At 50.1% G+C, this 21,481-nt stretch overlaps 1 protein-coding gene across 1 annotated transcript; it reads left to right on the top strand.

The window, feature by feature from the left end:
* The first annotated feature begins 18,826 nt into the window (after window positions 1-18,826).
* Window positions 18,827-20,348, top strand: LOC4338149 (uncharacterized). Its single transcript, XM_015782457.3, has one exon. It carries the CDS (start codon window positions 18,930-18,932, stop codon window positions 20,010-20,012), a length of 1,083 nt encoding a protein of 360 aa, XP_015637943.1. The 5' UTR covers window positions 18,827-18,929; the 3' UTR covers window positions 20,013-20,348.
* The last annotated feature ends 1,133 nt before the right edge of the window (window positions 20,349-21,481 follow it).

The following is a 21,481-nucleotide window of genomic DNA, read 5'->3' as shown; positions in this document are numbered from 1 at the left end:
TCATTGACGGGTTCGCAAGGGGCGAGGAGGATTCTAAGCGACGGCAAGCTATACAAGCTGAGTACGATAAAGCCTCCGTCGCCGCTGCTCAAGCTCAAGCACAAGTTCAAATTGCCGATCCACCTCCCTTCTCTGTTCGCCAGTCTTAGCCGGCGATCCAGGGACAGCCGCCAAGGCAAGGCCAAGCCCCCATGACTTGGAGAAAGTTCAGAACAGATCGGGCGGGCAAGGCTGTGATGGCTGTCGAAGAAGTGCAAGCCCTACGCAAGGAGTTCGACGCCCAGCAAGCAAGCAACCATCAGCAGCCAGCCCGCAAGAAGGTCCGAAAAGACCTCTACTGCGCTTTTCACGAATGCTCTTCGCACACCACGGAGCAATGCCGAAACATTAGGCAACGTGGCAACGCGCAAGACCCAAGGCCGCAGCAAGGAACAACTGTCGAAGCACCCCGTGAAGCAGTTCAGGAGCAAATACCCCCAGCCGAACAACGCCAAGATACACAACGAAGGGTAATCCAAGTGATTACAAGAGCTGATCCGCCAAGCCTGTTGTCGAAACGGCGGAGGAAGATGCAGATCCGTATGGTCCACAACATCACTTCGGCGGGTGAGGGGGCGCCACAGTACGTGAACCAGCTGATCTCTTTTGGGCCAGAAGACGACGAAGGAGTCCTATTCCCGCATCAAGATCCACTGGTAATCTCAGCTGAGATAGCCGGTTTTGAAGTCCGACGAATCCTGGTCGATAGGGGGAGTTCGGCCGACGTGATCTTCGCCGAAGCATATGCTAAGATGGGCTTGCCAACCCAAGCTCTTGCACCGGCACCAACGTCGCTCCGGGGGTTCGGCGGAGAGGCAGTGCAAGTTCTTGGCCAAGCACTTTTGCTGATAGCTTTCGGCTTAGGAGAAAACAGGCGCGAAGAGCAAATACTGTTCGACGTCGTCGACATCCCATACAACTACAACGCCATCTTCGGCCGTGCAACCCTGAACAAGTTCGAAGCCATTTCCCACCATAATTATCTCAAGCTCAAGATGCCTGGCCCAACAGGGGTGATAGTAGTCAAGGGGCTTCAGCCTTCGGCCGCTTCAAAACGCGATCTAGCCATAATCAACAGAGCAGTGCACAATGTTGAGACCGAACCGCATGAGCGGCCCAAGCACACGCCGAAGCCCACCCCTCACGGCAAGATAACAAAAGTGCAGATTGACGATGCCGACCCCACAAAGCTCGTATCACTGGGGGGGCCACATAGGCGAAGAAGAAGTTGAGAGCATGCTAGAGGTGCTCAAAAAGAACATCGATATCTTCGCCTGGAGCCCTAACGAGGTGGGGGGCGTCCCGGCGGATCTCATCATGCATCACTTAGCAGTCAAGCCAAATATTAAGCCAAGAAAGAAAAAGTTGCGCAAGATGTTTGCCGATCACCAAGAAGCGGCGAAGACCGAAGTACAAAAATTACTCTGGGCGGGGGTTATTCAAGAGATTGACCATCCGGAGTGGTTGGCGAATCCAGTGCTGGTGCGGAAGTCAAATGGCAAATGGCGCATGTGTGTCGATTTCACAGACCTGAACAAGGCATGTCCGAAAGACGATTTCCCCTTGCCGCGAATCGACCAGCTCGTGGATTCAACAGCTGGACACGAGCTCATGAGTTTCCTGGATGCATATTCCGGTTACCACCAGATCCACATGAACCCGCTCGACATCCCCAAAACATCCTTCATCACTCCATTCGGCACATTTTGTCACCTCAGGATGCCTTTCGGCTTAAGGAACGCAGGAGGAACCTTCGCCAGGCTGGTGTACAAGGTCCTTGGCAAGCAGCTTGGGCGAAACGTACAAGCTTACGTCGACAACATCGTCGTAAAAAGCCGCAAGGCTTTCGACCATGCGTTCGACCTGCAAGAGACGTTCGACAGCTTGCGCGCGGCAGGCATAAAGCTGAATCCGGTGAAGTGCGTTTTTGGCGTCCGCGCAGGCAAGTTGTTGGGTTTCCTTGTTTCCGAAAGGGGCATCGAGGCGAATCCCGAGAAAATCGATGCCATCCAGCAAATGAAGCCTCCGTCAAGCGTACATGAAGTACAAAAGCTTACAGGCCGAATTGCAGCACTCAGTCGATTCCTCTCAAAGGCGGCCGAAAGAGGTTTGCCCTTCTTCAAGACCCTCCGGGGCGCGGGAAAGTTTAATTGGACACCAGAGTGCCAAGCAGCATTCGACGAGCTAAAGCAATACTTGCAAAGCCCGCCAGCTCTGATAAGCCCACCCCCAGGAAGCGAACTGCTGTTATACTTGGCAGCTTCACCGGTGGCAGTCAGTGCTGCACTCGTCCAAGAAACAGAGTCCGGACAGAAACCGGTCTACTTCGTCTCCGAAGCACTGCAAGGAGCGAAGACAAGGTACATTGAAATGGAAAAGCTTGCTTACGCTCTAGTAATGGCTTCGCGCAAGCTTAAGCACTACTTCCAGGCCCACAAAGCATAGTCCCATCACAGTACCCCTTGGGCGAAATACTCCGAGGCAAGGAAGTCACTGGCCGGCTCAGCAAGTGGGCGGCAGAGCTATCCCCGTTCGACTTGCATTTTGTTGCACGCTCTGCTATCAAGTCTCAAGTGCTAGCTGACTTCGTAGCTGAATGGACACCAGTACTTGCCCCCGAGCCCGAGCCCGATGACCAGTTCTGGGTGATGTGCTCTGACGGTTCGTGGTCGCACAAGGGGGCAGGCGTTGCGGCAGTCCTCTTTTTGCCGAATGGTGTGCCGATTCGGTACGCAGCGAGATTACAGTTCAACACAACCAACAATGCAGCAGAATATGAAGCCGTTCTCCTGGGCCTAAGAAAGGCGAAAGCACTGGGAGTCCGGCGCCTGCTAATTCGAACTGACTCCAAGTTGGTAGCAGGCCATGTTGACAAATCCTTCGAGGCAAAAGAAAAGGGAATGAAGAGGTATCTGGAGGCTGTTCGGTCCATGGAAAAATGCTTCACCGGCATAACGGTCGAACACTTGCCTAGAGACCAAAACGATGAAGCAGACGCCTTGGTGAAATCCGCTGCTTGTGGTGGCCCGCATTCGCTTGGCATCTTTTTCGAAGTCCTACATGCTCCAAGTGTGCCCATGGACAGCTCGGAAGTCATGACAATCGACCAAGAGAAACTGGGCGAAGACTCATATGACTGGCGAACCCCATTTGTGAAACACCTTGAAACTGGCTGGCTTCCGGTAGACGAAGCAGAAGCGAAGCGTTTGCAACTCAGAGCCACGAAGTATAAGATGGTCTCGGGTCAGCTTTACCGCTCCGGGGTACTTCAACCCTTAGTTTGTTGCATCTCTTTTGCCGAAGGCGAAGAAATGGCAAAGGAAATACACCAAGGGCTATGTGGCGCGCACCAGGCTGCAAGAACAATGGCCTCCAAAGTATTTAGACAAGGACTTTATTGGCCCACTGTGATGAAAGTCTGTGTTGAGCAAATCAAGAAGTGCGAAAGTTGCCAGCGTCATGGCCGAAGCCAAGCCGCGCCCCAGTATGATCTGCAGCCCATTGCACCAATATGGCCCTTCGCCAGATGGGGACTGGACATTATTGGGCCATTCCCGGTGGCGCGAAACGGGTATAAATTCGTAATTGTAGCTGTGGAATATTTCTCTCGATGGATCGAAGCCGAACCCCTTGGGGCAATCACTTCGGCAGCAGTACAGAAGTTTGTATGGAAAAATATTATTTGCCATTTCGGGGTGCCAAAAGAGTTCATTACTGACAACGGCAAGCAGTTTGACTCTGATAAGTTCAGAGAAATGTGCGAAGCGCTTAACCTAGAAATCAGGTTCGCGTCGGTCGCGCACCCACAGTCAAATGGGGCGGCCGAACGTACAAATGGCAAGATCTTAGAAGCACTAAAGAAAAGACTTGAGGGGGCGGCGAAAGGCAAATGGCCAGAAGAATTGTTATCGGTTCTTTGGGCCCTTCGGACGACCCCCATAAGACCAACCAAGTTTAGCCCATTTATGCTTCTTTATGGCGATGATGCAATGATCCCAGCGGAGCTAGGGGCTAACTCACCAAGGGTTATGTTCTCCGGGGGCGAAGAGGGGCGCGAGGTATCGCTCGAACTCTTGGAAGCTGTAAGGGTCGAAGCGCTCGAGCACATGCACAAGTACGCCACAAGCACTTCGGCAACTTACAACAAAAAAGTCCGACCCACGGAGCTGATGCCTGGTCATCTTGTCCTAAGGAAAAAGGCGAACCCATTAGCGGTTGGCAAGCTTGAATCAAAGTGGGAAGGACCATACATTATCAAACACAAGTCCAGGACGGGATCTTTTCGCCTAGCGACACTCGAAGGCGAGGAGTTCGACCATTCCTGGAACGCCGCCTCCCTCAAGCGCTTTTATGTCTAGAATGGGTGGCACCCAAATCGCCAACTTGTAAAAATGTACATACTGTCATGTAAGCCTTTCGGCACTATATAAGCCTTTCGGCAAGAAAAAAAAAGGAAAAAAGAGAAGAGAAAAAGAAAAAAAAACTGGATGTAGGGCTATTATCCACCATGGAGGCCCGAACCAGTATAAAATCTTTGTGTCCTCCGCCTTCTTTTTATTTCTTTTCGTGTGATTGATAATTTGTGGAAAAACCCCAAGACAAACGCCTGATCAGCGAAAAAGACCAGGGGGGCGAAACGAATCGGCCGAAGCATTGCTCGCCGAACGTTGAAACCGCAACAGCTTGTCTCGGAAAATAAATAGCCGAACGACGTTACGACCGATCAGCATAAAAGCAAAAGCGTTTCTCTCGACACAGAACGCTACAGATCGAAAACGAACGACGAAAAGAAGTCACTACACCTATTTCGCTACTATATGCAAAGGGGCCGGCATGTTCCGACCTAACAAAAGCACAAAGTGTGACGATGCGAAAAATAGCGAAAAGGAAATAAAGCACGTTCTTTATTAGCTTCGAAAAAATAATCGAAGAATACAAGGTTTACAACCCAATACAATTCATTTTACAAGTAAATTACATTTTCGCCCCAGTAATCATTATCCCTCCCTAAGGAATGGTCGGACGAATTAGGTTCGTCATCACTACTAATATTATACACAACCTTAAGAGGAGTAGGGGGCGAAACACAGACTAAACTGTAACGACGCTGAAAGATCGATTCCTGGCGTTTAGTCTTCTGATGGTTTCGCCAAAAGCGAGCCATATCCTCCAAACGTCTTGAATGAACAAGATCGTAATCTTCTAAGGTTCGCCCGGGGTGCGCCCGCAGCCAGTTGGCAACCTTGAAAACTTTATAGCTGCGACCGTTTTTTTCCATTTCGCGATAAACAGGCCGAAATGGACATCGCACCTTCGGCAAACCCTTTAATGCCACAAATTTCTCGTTTTGACTTCTCCAGCTCCCAGAAGGGGGTCGAATGCATGATTTTCGGCAGACCCCCTGGTAGACAGTGTAGAAAAGGCAAAACACATCTTGCATGGTAAGAATAGGCGAAAGAAGGGGAAGGTTTGGCATAATGCAAAATGAGCGAAATAATAATATGCCAAAGACTTTGATCATTAAAAAGTGGTTAAAATTATCATACAGTCCAAGTATGCAAAAAAGCCTTTTTTAAGGTTTAGCGGCAGTTTGCCGAATATACAATGGTTCGCCACATCTAGCGAACACCAAAAGAAAACTATGAAAATCTAAGAGAAGGGCGGAGGGCCTCACACCTCTGGGTGATCCTGGGCATCGCCTCCACCCCCTCCGGCCGCCGCGCCCTCCTCTTCACAAATGTCCGCCGCCTCCGCTTTCGCCAGCTGCTCCAAAAGGCGCGCCTTAGCGGCGGAGCGGCCGTCCTTCTGCCAAAATTGTTTTCGCCACGCACGAAGTGCAGGTGAAATGTCTTGCCCACTGATTTCCCAATCCCCCTTCGCGTACTTGGGGAACTCGGCGATGTGCTCGTAGCCGAACTGCTGCAGGAGGCCCATGGTAAAGGCCGCTGACACGCGTGCACAGCAATCGCCGTATGCGGTGGCGTAGTCTGAAACCGAACCACCAGCCTGTTAGGTCCATTCGGAGAAGTCGAAGGCTGAGGCATCTTCGGAGGGGACACCCCGCACCTTCGCGCCCATATCAGTAAGGGCAAGGCGAAGCGTTTGGCACGCTGTCCGCGCGGACTCGGTGGTTTTCACCATTTCCTGCGAAAACCGCCGCGACTCCTCTACAGCGCTTGCTTTGGCCTTGCGAACCTCCTGCCGAAGAGCCTCCATCTTCGGCTCGGTGAGGTTATAATAATCTATGAGCACGGCGGTGTGGGCCTTCTCTTTCTCTAGTTCGGCCTTTAAGCGATCGACTTCGGCCCTAGCTTCCTTCCCTTTCTCTAGTTTCGATTGGAGCCGCTTGTTTTCGGCCTTCGCCTCCTTAAGGGTGTTTGCAAGGGCCTCCATCTCTAAATTTTTGCGGCCTAGTTCGTCATCCTTGGCCCGAAGATGGCTTTTGAACCCATCAAGTCGAGCTCGCACGGTTCGCTCCGTTGAGCAGTGAGCCGCGAGGATCTGGGCGCAGAATACGAGCGGCGAAGAGAACAAGTGTCAATTGTAAAAACAAGATAGAGGAAGAGTAAAGATAAAATCGGGGGGGAAACGTACCCGAACAGCTAGGCTTTTTATAGCAGAGCACCCCTCGTCGAACTCATTCAGTTCGGTGAACAAGCTCAGGGCGCTGGCGGGCAGTACAAGATTGCTTACCCCCTCCACAAAAGGAAGGAGGTCCGCTCGCGTCTCGAAGTCGCCAAGGGCGAAGCGGGGTACTGGGAGCGAATATTCCGAAGTGGATGTCTCAGCGACCGCTCTCTTTCCCTTCGCCTCCATCAGCGGCGAGTCAACCGGCTGATGCGGAGGACTGCCGAATACTTTCGCCGCGGCCATCACAATCCTTTCCGCAGAAGCCGAAGCCTAAGCGGCGGTACTACCGTCCACTCCAGCGGCGCCAAGTGGAGGAATGGGGGCGGCTGAAAGATCCACGCTGCGACCAGCGGGCGAAGTCGGAGTCCCGTCGGAGGACTCGTCATCGCTAAAAACGCGAGTGACATCGACGAGCCCTTTCTTTTTAGCCACCTTTTTGACAGGACCTCCCTTCGCCGCCGCGCCCGAAGAGAACGCAACTAGGGCCTTCACCCCTTCCAAATCCTTCCGACAAAGGGGGGAGCTGTTCGACTCCACCCTGGTTTCGTTGTGACCAGGACTTGGGGTAGGAGTGTACCCGGGGGTGTCGGCGCGGTCTTCGACCGCCTCACCCGCGGCCTTATCAGCCACAGCCTCCACCTCCTCCTCTTCCTCTCCTTCCTCCTCCCCGTCACGTTCTTCGGCATCATCCTCGTCGTCGGCGTCGGAGTCAGACGAAGCAGGAACCCTTCGCTTCTTGGGGGCAAGCTTCACTTGTCCACGCATCCGCTTTCGCGAAGGCCCTGCCTCGTCGTCGGCCTTTTGGGGATTCGCCCGGGGAGGCAGTTCGCCATTGTAAACCCGGTTCGCCCGCCCAGCCGCTTGACGCGTTAACAGTTGACTATACTCGACGACCGAAACATCGCCGATCATCCTGCGGGCTTCGGCTTCGGCCTGGTCGAGGGTCAACACTGTAAAAGTAGAATGTGAAGCTATGTCAAAAGTCAAATAAGGCGAAATAACAAAGCACAACAATATATAGCAAAAGAACAGTCTTACCGTTCGCCCCCTCAGGAAGTATCAGGTTCGGCAAACCGTCGACCTCTTCGCCTTGTTCAACCGCGACTTGCCATGACTGGGAGAGGGGAAAAATACGAAGCATACAAAATTCCTCCACCAAGTCACGGCAGCTAAGGCGGGAGCAAACCTTCCGCAGTAGAACAAACCGCGCCTCCATGGCGCCGTCCACAGCGATCTTGGGTCTCCGGTTCGGCGCAATCGCCCTGCGCCGGCATCGAAGGGCTTTCGCTGATTCAGAACTAGCCTCGAAGGGGATGGTGTGGTAGAACCACCTTGCCATCCAATGGCGGTCCCACTTCGACATGGCAGCGTTCACCGGCCAGAGATCGGACCGCTCGGGGCGAACGTTGAAGTTCACGCTCCCGAACACTGTTTTTTTCGTTCCAGCCGGGGTAATCACCGTCTTCGAGTTCACGGTGGCGAAAAATATGGCGCCAAAGAGCTCAGCGTTGGGCTCAAACCTGGAAGTCCGGCACACCCAGTCAAAGATGGCGATCCGAACAAGCGCCGACGGGCTCAGCTGCGGAAGTTCCACCTAGAAGAGGCGAAGGATCTCTGGCAACAACACGTTGCAGGGAAACCGTAGCCCTGCCTCAAAAAATATGGCGAACACCACCGTCCGATTGTCGACAGGTTTCGGCACCACGGTTTTCCCTGGAGCAAAAGCCTGCCCCTTAACCAACGCTCCGGAGCTCACCAGCTTCGCCAGCTCGACGTCGTCCACAAGAGAGACCCCCAGAAAGGCAGTGCTGTCGTCATCGACTCGGCCGGGATCTGGCCCTTTCGCCGAAGTAGGGTTTGGCGTACGTGGGGCCATGGCGAACGGTGCGTTTTCGGTGGCGAAAAAAGAGTTTCGGCAAAACGCCTGAGGGGTCGAAAGATGCTGTGAAGGGAAGAGACGGAGAAAGAGAGCGCGCGCGGTAAAATGGCAAGTGTGGCGGTGAAAAGGAAAGAGCAGCAGGAATATATAGCCCGCCCAGGCGACCGTTCGCCTACCCACCAGTAATAAAGCGCCACGTGTCGCAAGGGTAGGCGAAACGGTAAATTCCCATCAACCGAGCGGCACAGTAAAAAGCCTAAAGATAGGAAGGCCCAATACTATTCCGTTCGGCCCAGGAAAAAAGAATATATATAACCATCAATCGCACGAGGCGAAGCGCGGCAAAATAATACCAGCCGCACAAATAACAAACTTCATTCGCAGGAATAATGTAGGTTTCGGCAGGAGCATCGGTCGAAAGGGGGCGCCGCATACCATACCACATGGTTTGCACGGTCTCGGCCGAAGCTCCAGTCTCACCCTTGCCCGTGAGGGGCTTGTTGGCGGATGGCATGAGGCTCTTCGACCAAACCTGCCGAAACCCATGGCGAAGGCTATGGAGCAAGAGCGGTGCAAGGCGAAGAGTAGCGCCAGGCCAGAGGCGTCTCAGGCGAAGGGTGCAAGGCGAAGACTGTCTGCCGAAGGAGGATGACTTCGCCTTGACAAGTTCGCCCCCGCGAGGGCTGAGGAAGCCTTTCCAGCCCATCAGGCCGGCGATCGCCAGACGGCCCATCAGGGGCCCATGAGCCCCTATAACATTATGTACCCCTGTAAATGCCCCTTTTGTAAGGGTAATCATGTAAATTTTCCTGTACAACCTAAACCCTGGTAGTAAGGACCTGTAATGGGGCTATAAATAGTCCCCTAGGGCTATCTAATGGGGGGATCCCAAGGAAAATTCAAAATTTAGTACACTTCATTTTCCCAACCACTGTTGAGTAACCACATCCTTCGACGTATATAGTTGTCGTTTCGACAACACGGTCTAACCGAGAGATTCGGTTCGGTTCCTCGGTCTTTTTGAAAATTCGGTCTTTAACGACCGAGCACTTCGGTCTTTGGTTAGTTCGGTTCGGTCTCGGTCATAGACCGAACTAACCGTTACAAAAGTTCGAACAACAAAAAAGAATGGCAAGTAATCTGTACATGATCAATGAATTAAAGGAAACACACAGATGATGCACTACTATTTGATGCCACTAGCAAATCGAGCACGATTCTGAGAAAAAAAAAGCAGATCGATGGGATTCTGAAGAAAAAGAAAAAAAAAGAAGCAAATCGATACTCCCCATCGATCTCTGCCATCAATTGTTCTAGATGGCTCCAGGGACCAAGATCCCATCCATCCCATCGCCTCCTGCCGTTGTTGTTACTGCGGCTCCCATCTCTTTGCTCATGGCCGATGTCGGCGAGGTCTCTAGCTCCCGCGCACGGCCTCCACGAGGTGTGGCTGGCCGGCATGCATCAGAGGGCGCCGAGATGTGGCGGCGGTGGCAGGGGTTGTTGGTTTTGGGGTGAGAGGCGAGATGCGGCGGCAGCAGGGGCAGCACATCGCAGTCACAGGTCGTCAATGGCAGCACCGCACGGTGGGGGAATTTGCAGTCTTCGGAGATGCGCATAAGGTGGGGATTGGGGATGAAAAGATCTTGTGGTGGTGCAGCAGGGAGTTGGTTGCCTCCGGATGAGGTGGTATTGGGCTTAGTGGGCTGAGATGTCATCTGTATTATTTGGCCAATGATATATTTCGATCAATTTGGTTAACCGACGCCAAAGACAGAATTAACCGATCTAAATTCGGTTAGTGAAAATGCAGACCAAATTTTTTGGTCTCGGTTAGTTCGATATGATTATTTCGGTTCGGTTTTTTTTTTCTGCCCATCCATATCCACTATCATAACGACCCTCAGTCCTTCCACCACCGTTATCAATTTGTTTCAAAAATTTTCTATAAATATTTAAATACTTTTTAAGAAAAACGAGGAGATATATTCTCGAGGGTTTAAAACGGCTTGGTAAAAAAAATATCCAAGATTATACCATCACACCACTCTGGGCAAAGACTTAGCCGAGCCTGCTCATGTCACGACGCATGCATGTTGGCTAATTAACTAATTATAGTTAATTAGTGTCGTGGTGCATCCACGTGCGTTGAGTGAGTTAACGACAAAAATGAATTGTCGAATAAACGTAAGAGCCCGTTGGTTACCCTAATAAGTCAAAACGAAGTTAAATTTTGAATTCTTAAATTTAATTTTGGAGTTGATTTTAAAATATTTTCAAGTTAGTTTTTTCAGCATTAGCTTTTAATTCGTTAAGAATACATATATAAAAGTTTTATCAATAACTTAATTTTATTGGCTAATAAGCTGTTTTGGATTTTTATGGAATATGGGCAACCGATGAGTACCTAAGACAACGAGCCTAGTCACGAAGACAAGACAATAAGATGCCTCATGCCTAAACACTGCTACAAAATCCTTAATAGAAGACGACTCATAGATACGGTTGGGAAAAATCCGAATTGCACCCCTAAACTATTGGGTGAGTACGAATTATCCCCGTAAACCCGAGAACCAGATATCTTTTACCCTCAACTGTCAATATGAGATGAAGTACCAAGCTGAGCAACTTTGCAAGCGGTTATGGTCCTACGTGGTTGTCCAGTTAGCAATTCTTTTATTAAAAAAACGATGGGCCCAAATGTCATATCTCTCTTCTCTCTATCTTTATCCTCTCTCACCTCTCTCTCTCTCCGCCGCTCGCCGCTCTCCTCTCAGATGCCACAGATGAGTTGTACGCCACGGACCGGAGGAGGAGCCCCATGCGCCGACGGAAGCCGAGGACGAGCCGTGCGCCGCTGGCTGTGAGCATCCCCGAGTGTAGGAGACGGTGGCAGCAAGCTCACGAGGTGGTCGTGGAGGAGGCGTGTGCCGGCAGAGGCCGAGGAGGAGCCGCCTCCGCCGCTCGATGCCCTGTCACGCCCAGAAATTCACGAATCAGAATTTCTAAGCTGAATATGTATTAAAACCTCTATCCAGGATTACAAAAATACAAGAGATTACAAATGCAGCGGAAAAGATAAAACGAGCTAAGCTTGAAAACTTGACTTCTGTAGCGGGCGACTCCACTCCACAGGCATCCTTAACGGCAGCAATGAAACCAACCTTTCTGAGACATCTCCAACTGGGAAGAACTTCCGCTCTGGTGTGTGGGAAAAGAGAGCAAGACTGAGTACTACCCACTGTACTCAGCAAGTCATACTGGAAGAGGAGGTATGATGCAGGATATATCCAAAGGAGGCTAAAGGTTCATTTTCATAAAGCAGGCATTTAAAAACAGTAGTTGAAAGCAGTAAAACAATTGCAGTAATTAGTCCATATTAACCAATCACTGTCCAACGCTACACCACGTTGCGACATGCCCAACCAACCACCTGAACTACACCAGTTCACTAAGCTAAACTCGGGGTAAGACTAACCACGGTGAATCTGGTTGATCGCCCATAACCACGGGCACGGCTATTCGAATAGTTTTACTCTGGCCAGAGGTGTACAACTGTACCCACAAGACACGATTCCACACATGTCGCCATGCCCCGAAGTATCACCATGATAGTGCAAAGGGGGAAATCGTGACAAGACCCTTCGCATAACCCTCCCCTAACCATCCACACCACGCTAAGGTTTCACCCCCAACCCTCAACAGGCAGTGGGCAGTCCCCTCATGCGCCGCGGTGAATCCAGCAGCTGGACAACCGGACACCCCAGCTGACCCAACTCCATCACGCCCACCCTTGTCACCGGTGCCTAGGAAATGGTCGAGCTATACTACAAGTCAAGCAGTTACCCATTCCCACTTGTGGTAAGCATGGCAAGTCTTCCAGGGTTTCCCGTGAACCGGTCCTTAATTGCCATGGGTGCGACCAGCAAAACCACGCACCCATAGCCCACCATTCAGTGTATTTTAATTAACTAACAACATTACGGTGGAACCAATCCAAAGCTATGCTAATAGTCAAAGTCTATGTAATAATGTGATCCCCATTTGTGCACTAGTTAAACTAAGCAATGCTAAGCATTTCCTAAACCAACATCTAGTCATTTTGATACCCAAGTTATCAATGGCATAGTGTAAACAAAAAATGGCTGAGTAATAGGACCCATCCCACATGATATTGTAAAAGAATGCAACATTTAATAGAAATGCAGGATATTTGTAAATTGGGTACAATATGATCAATTGTAATGCATGACTTGCCTTGCCCTCGCACTGATGAGACCACAGCAACGTCTTCGTGGAACCGTGGATCGACGAAACGACCGAAACCTATGCGACAAACAAAGCACACTAGCAAAACATGCTATAAGACTACTGAAACAGGAAACAAAACCATTTTTAATGAATTCTAGGGATTTTTATGAATTTACTGAGACTTGAATGGACTTAAACGGAGCTCGGATGAATTACTTATGAATTTTAGAAGATAATCTGTGTTTTTACTAATAAAGAAAAATCCTTAATTAATTTTATTGCACAATAAACCCAGGGCTGACGTCAGCGAGGGGGTCCGGCGCCGGCAAGCGGGCCCCGCATGTCAGCGGCTCAAAGGGCGCTGGTCTACCGTGGACTAGGACCATGCGGGTGGCCACCGCCGGTCCACGGGAACGACGGTCCAGATCGGCCCCGAGGCCGATCGGACGGCACGGCGGCGGCTGTCTGGTTCTGCTCGGCCTCAAAACTGGCCGGCTGGCCATGGGGAGCGGTGGCGGTGCACAGCCACTGACGGTGGCGACCGGCGGAGCGGGAGGCGGCGGCGGACGGCGCGAAAAGGTGGCGGCGGCGGCCGAAGACGACGACGCACGCGTGGAGGAGCGGCGGCGCTCATGGGAGAGAGGAAAAGAAGGAGGAGAGGGGATTCCTCACCGTGGGGTGGCCGGTGTGCGGAGAGATGACGGCGAGTGATAGTGGTGAGCGGAGGGGATGAGCGGCGGCGGCGCTTTGGAAAACGGCGCACGGGAGCGGTGCGACCTAGGAAAAGGCGGTGAAGGGGTTAGGGTGAAGGGAGGAGCCGCGGCACGGCGAGACGAAACAATCGGAGATGGAGACAATGGCGAGCTCACCGGCGGCGCGAGGGAATCGGAGCTCCGGGGCGATTTGCGGCAACCGAGTGGCGGCCGAGGTGGCTCGCGCGATGGCAAAGCTGGTGGCGGTGGTTGCGCGGTGTGGCGATGGCGCTAGCAGCGGCGACGCGTGGCCGGAGTGCGTTGGCGGGCGGCGGAGCTTGGTGTGACGGCGCGACGGTGTAAGAAGCATGGGAGGGCGTGGCGAGTGAGAGAAACGGGAGAGGAGGCTTGGGGGAGTGATTTGATGGGCGCGGGAGGGGCGGAAACAGCCGGGGTGGCCCCCTATTTGGCCGGTAACGTGGGGGAGGAAAGAGAGAGGGGGGTGGGATTCGAAATCGAATCCCATCCATTTTCGGGCGCATGCGAGAGCGGGAGAGGTGGAAGAGGTGGGCGGCGACGTGGGCGTGAGCGCGGGGCGCGGAGCAGCAGCGTGGACGGCAGCGGCGATTGCTGCCGAGGCGTGGGCGGTGGGAGGTTAGGGACGACCGACAGGTGGGCCCCACCTGTCGGTGTCCTAGAGAGGAGGGGGAGGCTTAGGCCGGCCCAGCAAGGAGGGCGGCGCGGGGAGAGGTTGGGCCGATGGCCCAACAAGAGGGAAAAAGGAGGAAAAGAAAAAAAAGGATTTTCCTGTCATACTTTATTGCGGTTTATGAATTTTAAATGGTTAAAATTATTTATAGGGCTCTAAGAATTCTACTAAAAAACCTGTTAATATATTACGACATGTGGGACCCAAGAAAAATCCCACAATGCCAATTCCAATTATTAATTGCATTCATTAATTAAGGAATTAGCTCTAGGTTAATTTAAACAATTTCTTCGGGCGATTTATTTAACAAAATTTTAAAGCAAGAAAAGTGGGAAACTTCAGGGCGTGACATGCCCCACTATGCAGCGCCAACTCCGTTTCTCGTCGTCCAAACCAATTGATAGAAGGGGAGGGAAAAGAAAGATGGCCGCCTCTGCCGCTCACCATCCTCGGCAGTCTCGAGCTCCGCCTCCGCTGCTGCCTCTCGGTGACAGAGATGGGGGGGGTGCCGCCGCTTGTCCCAAGCTTCACCTGCCACCCGTCCCCTCCGCCGTCTCGAGCTCTTCTCGCCCCGAGCTCCGCCCGCCACTGTTCCCGTGCTCCCCCTCCGCCACTGCTTCTCAATGATGGATAGATAGAGGTGCCACCGCTTGTCCCAAGCTCTGCCTTCCGCCCGTCCCCTCCGTCGTCCCGAGCTCCGCCTCTGCCGCTGCCTCTCGGTGACGGAGAGCTAGAGGTGCCGCTGCTTGTCCCAAGCTCCGCCTTCCGCCAGTCCTGTCCGCCGTCCTGAGCTCCGCCCGCCGCTGTCCTTGATAAAGAGAGATGAAGGTGAGGGAGGGAGAAGAGAGAGAGGATATTTGAAAGAGAGAGACAGAGAGATAGAGTATAGAGAGATAGATAGGTGAGGGATAGAGAGAGGGTGAGAGATTGATATGTGGGCCCCACTGATTTAAAAAAAAGATTTGCTGATGGGACAACAACGTGAAACCAAAATCACGCCGAATTGAGTTAGGGGATAATTCATCTGGTATTGATAGTTGAGGGTCAAGGATGTCTGATTTTCAAGTTTAGGGGGGTTAATTTGTACTCACCCAATAATCAAGGGTGTATTTCAAACTTTCTTCCCAATTTAAAACTAGCATAAATTGACGCTTTTCCCACCTTCATGGAACCAAAAAAAAATATAGAGTCGACACTTTTAAGCAACTATAGGTGTGGGTTCTAGAGAAAAGTCGACACCAATACTATTGGTACCAGTTTTTTAGTGCAAAGGGAGGGGGAGCATGTCCTTATCCACTCTCTCGCCCTTCACCTCCCTCTCTCTTGCCCGCTCTATTCACCTCCCTCTTCAGCAGCCGGCCATCTAGCCTCCTATGGGGCGCCACCCCTCTGGCTCTGGTGCTTCCCTCTCCTCCCCTCTCCTCGCCTCTTCGGAGCTGCAACTCCTCCTCCCCTCACCGTCGCTGGGATGGCGGTGGTTTCTCTCGCTTGGAGGTAGAGACCGCCAGATCCAGCCGCCTAGAGCTCAACGACAGCTGGATCTGGCCACCATGACAAGGAGGAAGAGCGGCACAGGGGCGGCCCGCCCGACAACAACAGCAACGATGGTATCTTCTTTGTGTGTGTTCATGGACGCTCATTTTGTTCTTGATACTGTGATTGTGTTCTTAGATGTTTGTTCATGAATGTTGATTTTGTTCTTAATTCTGTGATTTTGTTCTTAGATGGAAATCTTATGGGTGATTGGGATTTGAGCCGATGCATCGAGTTTCTTTTGTTTTTTATTCTTGGGACCTCAAAGGTGCCATTTTCAAAACTGACACCTTTGATTTCTCTCGTCTGTGTCGTCTACTATGTACCAGTTATGAAAACCGGCACCTATGCAAGGTTCTCAACCGACCGGTTTAGTTTCCCGTAGTAGTGAAAATACTTGATTGATTCGATGAGTTAATGGTTGGCTGTTGATTAATATGATAGACCCGGTCTCTAGGTATGGGGTGTCATGAGCTCATAGCTTGGCCACTCACCTCTCACCCTTCCAATGGGTGCTTCCGTCTCTACCTTGGTTATTTCCTAGTTTATTACTCGTTCATGTGATGCCGTCCTCTATTTATTCCTTACCACATATTATAATTATGTCGGTCGCCTTCTCATATACTATGGTCATAGGGCGCATCATTAAGAAGGCTCTACCCTCTACCGTGCCGTCCTCTTCAAGTCAGCTCCACACTTTCCTGGTTAGGAACACACAAACAACGGTGTCAATACTTCAGGTTTGCCATTCACGTATGAATGAGTGTTACTATATTTTAGGATGAAAGGAGTATATATTTTTCGTGAATAATATATCTCAACTTCCTTCGAGGAAAAGCGCGGAATAAGGGTATGATAGTAAAGATTGAGGATGATCGCGATGGCATATGCATTTTCCAAAATTCTTCTCTTCGCTGAGATGGCACGATCAGCCATATACCTTTTCAGAACTAAAAAGTCAGGTGAAATATTATCTAAAAAGAAAAGTCTGGTGAAATTCACTTTAACTAGCAACCTAGCTATATATACTACCGGGAAAGCAGATAAAGGTTCTCCCATACTGATCAAACGCGCGTTTTGAATTAATTGAGACAGTACAGTCTAACTTAATCCATTTTTAACTGTTGGTCGCTCGCTCTCAAACACAGACGAGAGGCACGAGAGAAATGCACACCAGCTGCTGCTGCTCATCAGTCCAAGTCGATGATCATGTGTACTGTATCCTCGATCTGCAAGGCATCTACAGTTTTTCCTAATTATTAATTCGTTCTTTCCCCATCTTTGTCACCTAACACTACCATCTTTTTTTTCTCTTCTGGAATCGGATGCCATATGTGACATATCCCATCATGCCGTGTTAACTCTGCCAAGTGTCATGTGTGTCTTTGTTGATAACATGGCAGACACATGCATGCTTTGGACGCGTAATGGAGTCTACCAACACTAGGTTGTACTCCTTTCTTCCTTTTTCTTACTTATTTTTTGGTGCATCCAACCCAACAAAGCCACATATTTCATCTCAATTTATTTTAATTATATATCTCTTTTAAATTATTAGGGGTAGCTTACTTCATGCATAATTTATTAATAAATATACTAGAGTGGCTATCTATAGCGTACTATCGTGGATTTATCAACGCGCGGCTCCATCTTTTAAGTTAGGCAGCGAAATGAGAATAACTCAACTGGTTAGGTTAATGGTGGTGTAACATGTCTACTAAAAATTTAAGTCATAGACTTGACACAGTTACACATATTTATGACTAATTATTTTTTCAGTAATAGACGGCGTCCATCACCAACAACGTGCTTACGGTTGTTTTATAAATATCAAGATATGTTGATCTAGTTTTCAAAGGTGCTTATAGCAAATAAGGTGTGTACACGTTCATATATATCATATATGGGTGAGTGTGTGGACGTGTTTATTTGAACGCCTACGTGCCCCACTCAGGACGATTGAGGGAGATTTGGAAAGGGTTAATTGTGCACCGTACCTGTTATGGTGTAGAATCCCTTAAATCTACTTCAATCATTTTTTATGGGGTTAAACGAGGCCTAAAGAGGAATATTTCAAGAAAAGATAGCGTACCACCAATGACATGCTGAATTTATTTATTTGTCGGCTGATTTGCATGCATGGCCTGCAAACATTCACGCAGCCGCGTAAGCCCAACATGGAGGAGAAGAGAAAGGAGAGACATTGGGCCGAGAGTGGGTATGGCCTGTGGACCAATACTCTTTTTCTTGAGAGGAGAAGCCGTGGGAGATTCTGTCTGGCGGGTAGTCTTAGAGCTGAAAACGGACGGTAGCATCTTTTCAAAAACAACGCTGGATCGGTCCGTAATTGATCATATTTATCATTTAAATTACTCAGTGTCGATGTTAATATAGTGTATAAAAAATCTAATGTGTTCAGTTCGATGCAATTCTCAAGATAATATGGGCCTGTTCGGCATGGCTACGGCTGCGTCGTGTGCGCACGGCACTGTTGGTGTCGGCTACGACGCAGCCGCAGAACAGGCCCAATGGCCGCGAGGGCCGGACACTTTCACCCACGTTAATGTTTCTGGCTGCTGTCCTTCCGGCGACCCACCACCGGCGATGTCCATTGACGATCGATCCGTCCGTCCATCTCCTGCTCCTGCAATGCTAGCTTCTGCTGCACCTAGCCTAAGCTATTTTACGCACTTGTTCCATTTCCCCTGTTTGTTTGCCGTGCGGGCTCCGCTGCTGAATATGACTCAAACAATTTTACTTGCTTTTCGTACCAATTACTACTACTTCAGTTTCTAACCAAAGCTGTATAAAATTCATGTGTTCCAACAAAAGACTAATTGTCTAGTCATACATTAAAGTAACAAGTAACCGATTGATTAATCAGAACAGGTGCTGATTAATTAGGAAAAAGTAGGGTTAGCAGTTAGTAAAAAGTGAAGAAGAGTAAAATAGTCAGATTTGGAAGGGAGGCAGGCATGATACTAGGTGAGATCTGGCAAGCAGCTAGAGATCACAAAAGCAGGGTGCCATGGAGACATGTGACCACACCTGCTTGCATTGTTTGGCTTTCCCGGGCTATAAAACCCCAGCAATCCTTCCATCCACTGGCACAAGCTCACAGTTCAGTTACGTACAACAGCAGAAGTGAGAGAGGGAGAAGAAGATAAGCGAAGAGGAGGAGCTTAGCTTGCCAGCCATGGCTAGGCGCTCTCCTTGCCTCACTGCCGCCGTGCTCCTGCTTGGGGCATTGGCGGTGGCGAGCGCTTTAGTTGATGAAGCGGCGGCAGCTGGCCAGGGACTCGGCCATGGCGCCCGCTTCATGAGCAAGCAGGGCCGTGCGATGTACGAGAAGCCGCCAGAGCTGGAGCCGAAGCCGAAGCCAAAGCCAAAGCCTCATCCTAAGCATGAATCAAAACCGGAGCCAAAGCCAGAACCTAAGCCGGAGCCAAAGCCATACCCAGAGCCGAAGCCAGAGACGAAACCGGAGCTAAAGCCAGAACCAAAACCTAATCCAGAACCTAAACCTGAGCCTAAGCCTGAACCAAAACCAGAACCAAAGCCATACCCAGAGCCGAAGCCAAAGCCCAAACCGGAGCCAAAGCCAGAACCAAAACCTGAGCATAAACCTGAACCAAAACCAGAACCAGAACCAAAGCCATACCCAAAGCCAAAGCCAGAGCCAAAACCGGGGCCCAAACCCGAGCCGAAGCCAGAGCCTAAGCCACACCCAGAACCGAAACCGGAGCCCAAACCAAAGCCAGTGCCACACCCTGAACCAAAACCGGAACCAAAGCCGGAGCCCAAACCACACCCAGAACCAAAGCCTGAGCCGAAACCCGAGCCTAAGCTACACCCGAAGCCTGAGCCAAAGCCACACCCAGAGCCTGAGCCTAAGCTTAAACCTGAACCAAAACCAGAGCCAAAGCCAGAGCCTGAACCGAAGCCCGAGCCAAAGCCTGAACCAAAACCAGAGCCTAAACCATATCCAAAGCCAAAACCGGAACCTAAACCGGTGCCGAAGCCGAAGCCCATTCCACACCCAGGACCAAAACCAAAGCCTAAACCTGACCCAAAGCTAGAGCCCAAGCCACACCCGGAGCCAAAACCACATCCGATGCCTGAACCTGAACCAAAGCCTAAGCCCGAACCAAAGCCAGAGCCTAAACCATACCCAGAACCAAAGCCTAAACTGAAACCTGAACCTAAGCCTGGACCGAAACCTATAGCACCGCCGAACAAGCACAAGCCGCCGCACATGCCACCAGCGACAAACCAGTGACGGCGATCGCTGGAGACCGAGCATTTGCTGGCTGCACGGTTGAGGCACCGACGACATTATTTCACCCGAGGAAGGAGCGCTAGCGAGTCACTACACTGTACCGTTTCTGGAATAAAGTGATGAGCTAGCTTTCTGCTTGCCTTTTCTTTTCCTCTCTTATTTTCCTTTTATTTCATGTTGGTTTTTCGGATGTGCCACTGCTAGCTAGTGTAATTAAATTATTTATTATGTGCCTACCGTCATTTTTATTACCGTGTCTGTGACATTCTATTGTCTATTGGCATTATTCTCATTGTAAAATCTTTTGGTAATATTATTTGTCATCATTTTTACCCAGCTTCTAAAGAAATTTTCTCTGTTCGATGGCTTGAGGTTGGAGAAGAGGCAAACTTCCATGTACCTTATTGTTTGGAAGACCCACATGGCAGTGATGGTGGGTACTGGGTGGTGACACACATTCACTACTCACCACTATTTTTGGGGTTTTTTTATAGATTAATACATGTTCCTACTTTATTGAAATGATATATTAGCTGGTGTGAACAAACATTTATAGGTTACTATAACAAATATTTACCAGTATATATCATGTTCCCTAGATTTAATATTAAATATATATGTGTGCTCTCAGCTCTTGTCGGATATCAATACAGGAATTTCTACATAATTAAATTAGTTTCACAAAATTCCTTAAAATTCCTCAGTTTGAAAATTGAGATAATCAAATTCCTTAAAATTCCAGAGGAGATAATCAATACAGCAGGCCAGTACGTGTAGCAGAGAGGACGGTCAGAAGTACTGTAGAACGGGTGATTTAATATTAAAATTGGCTGTGTTTAGTTCACGTTAAAATTGGAAATTTGGTTGAAATTGAAACGATGTGATGGAAAAGTTGGCTGTGTTTAGTTCACGTCAAAATTGGAAATTTGGTTGAAATTGAAACGATGTGATGGAAAAGTTGAAAGTTGAAATTTGGTTGAAATTGAAACGATGTGATGGAAAAGTTGAAATTTGGTTGAAATTGAAACGAACCCCGACTCGGCGTCATCTGTGGCGCCAGCGTTGTTGTCGCCGCCCTCTCTCGGAGTACTCCTAGCTATGTGAGTAGGTGAGGGCTTCCACTTGGGGGGGGGGGGCAGCTGGGCTCGTGGTAGAAGAAGAAGATTTGGGGGATAAGGGTTGGATTGGAAGCGGGGAAAGCCAAAATGTGGGCGGCCGCCGGGCGCGGGGGGGGGGGGGGGGGGGGGTTGGGGGGGGAAAATTCTGCCACTTTGGATGGCCACGTAAGCCAGTCAACCCGATCAGAGCTCCAGGACCTCAATGAGTCATTTAAACAAGATCGTGGACCCTAATGTTGATTTTTTAAGATCATGGATCTAAATGACACATTACTCCAATTTTAAGGACTGGCTGTGTACTTTACTCAATAATTTATATGTGTAGCGCCATGTGACATTGTTACATTCATA

This window comes from Oryza sativa, chromosome 5 (genome assembly GCF_034140825.1).
Source record: "Oryza sativa Japonica Group chromosome 5, ASM3414082v1".
Classification (NCBI taxonomy): domain Eukaryota; kingdom Viridiplantae; phylum Streptophyta; class Magnoliopsida; order Poales; family Poaceae; genus Oryza; species Oryza sativa.
Note: the sequence above shows the minus strand (reverse complement) of the source record. Positions and strands in the feature narration are given on the sequence as shown.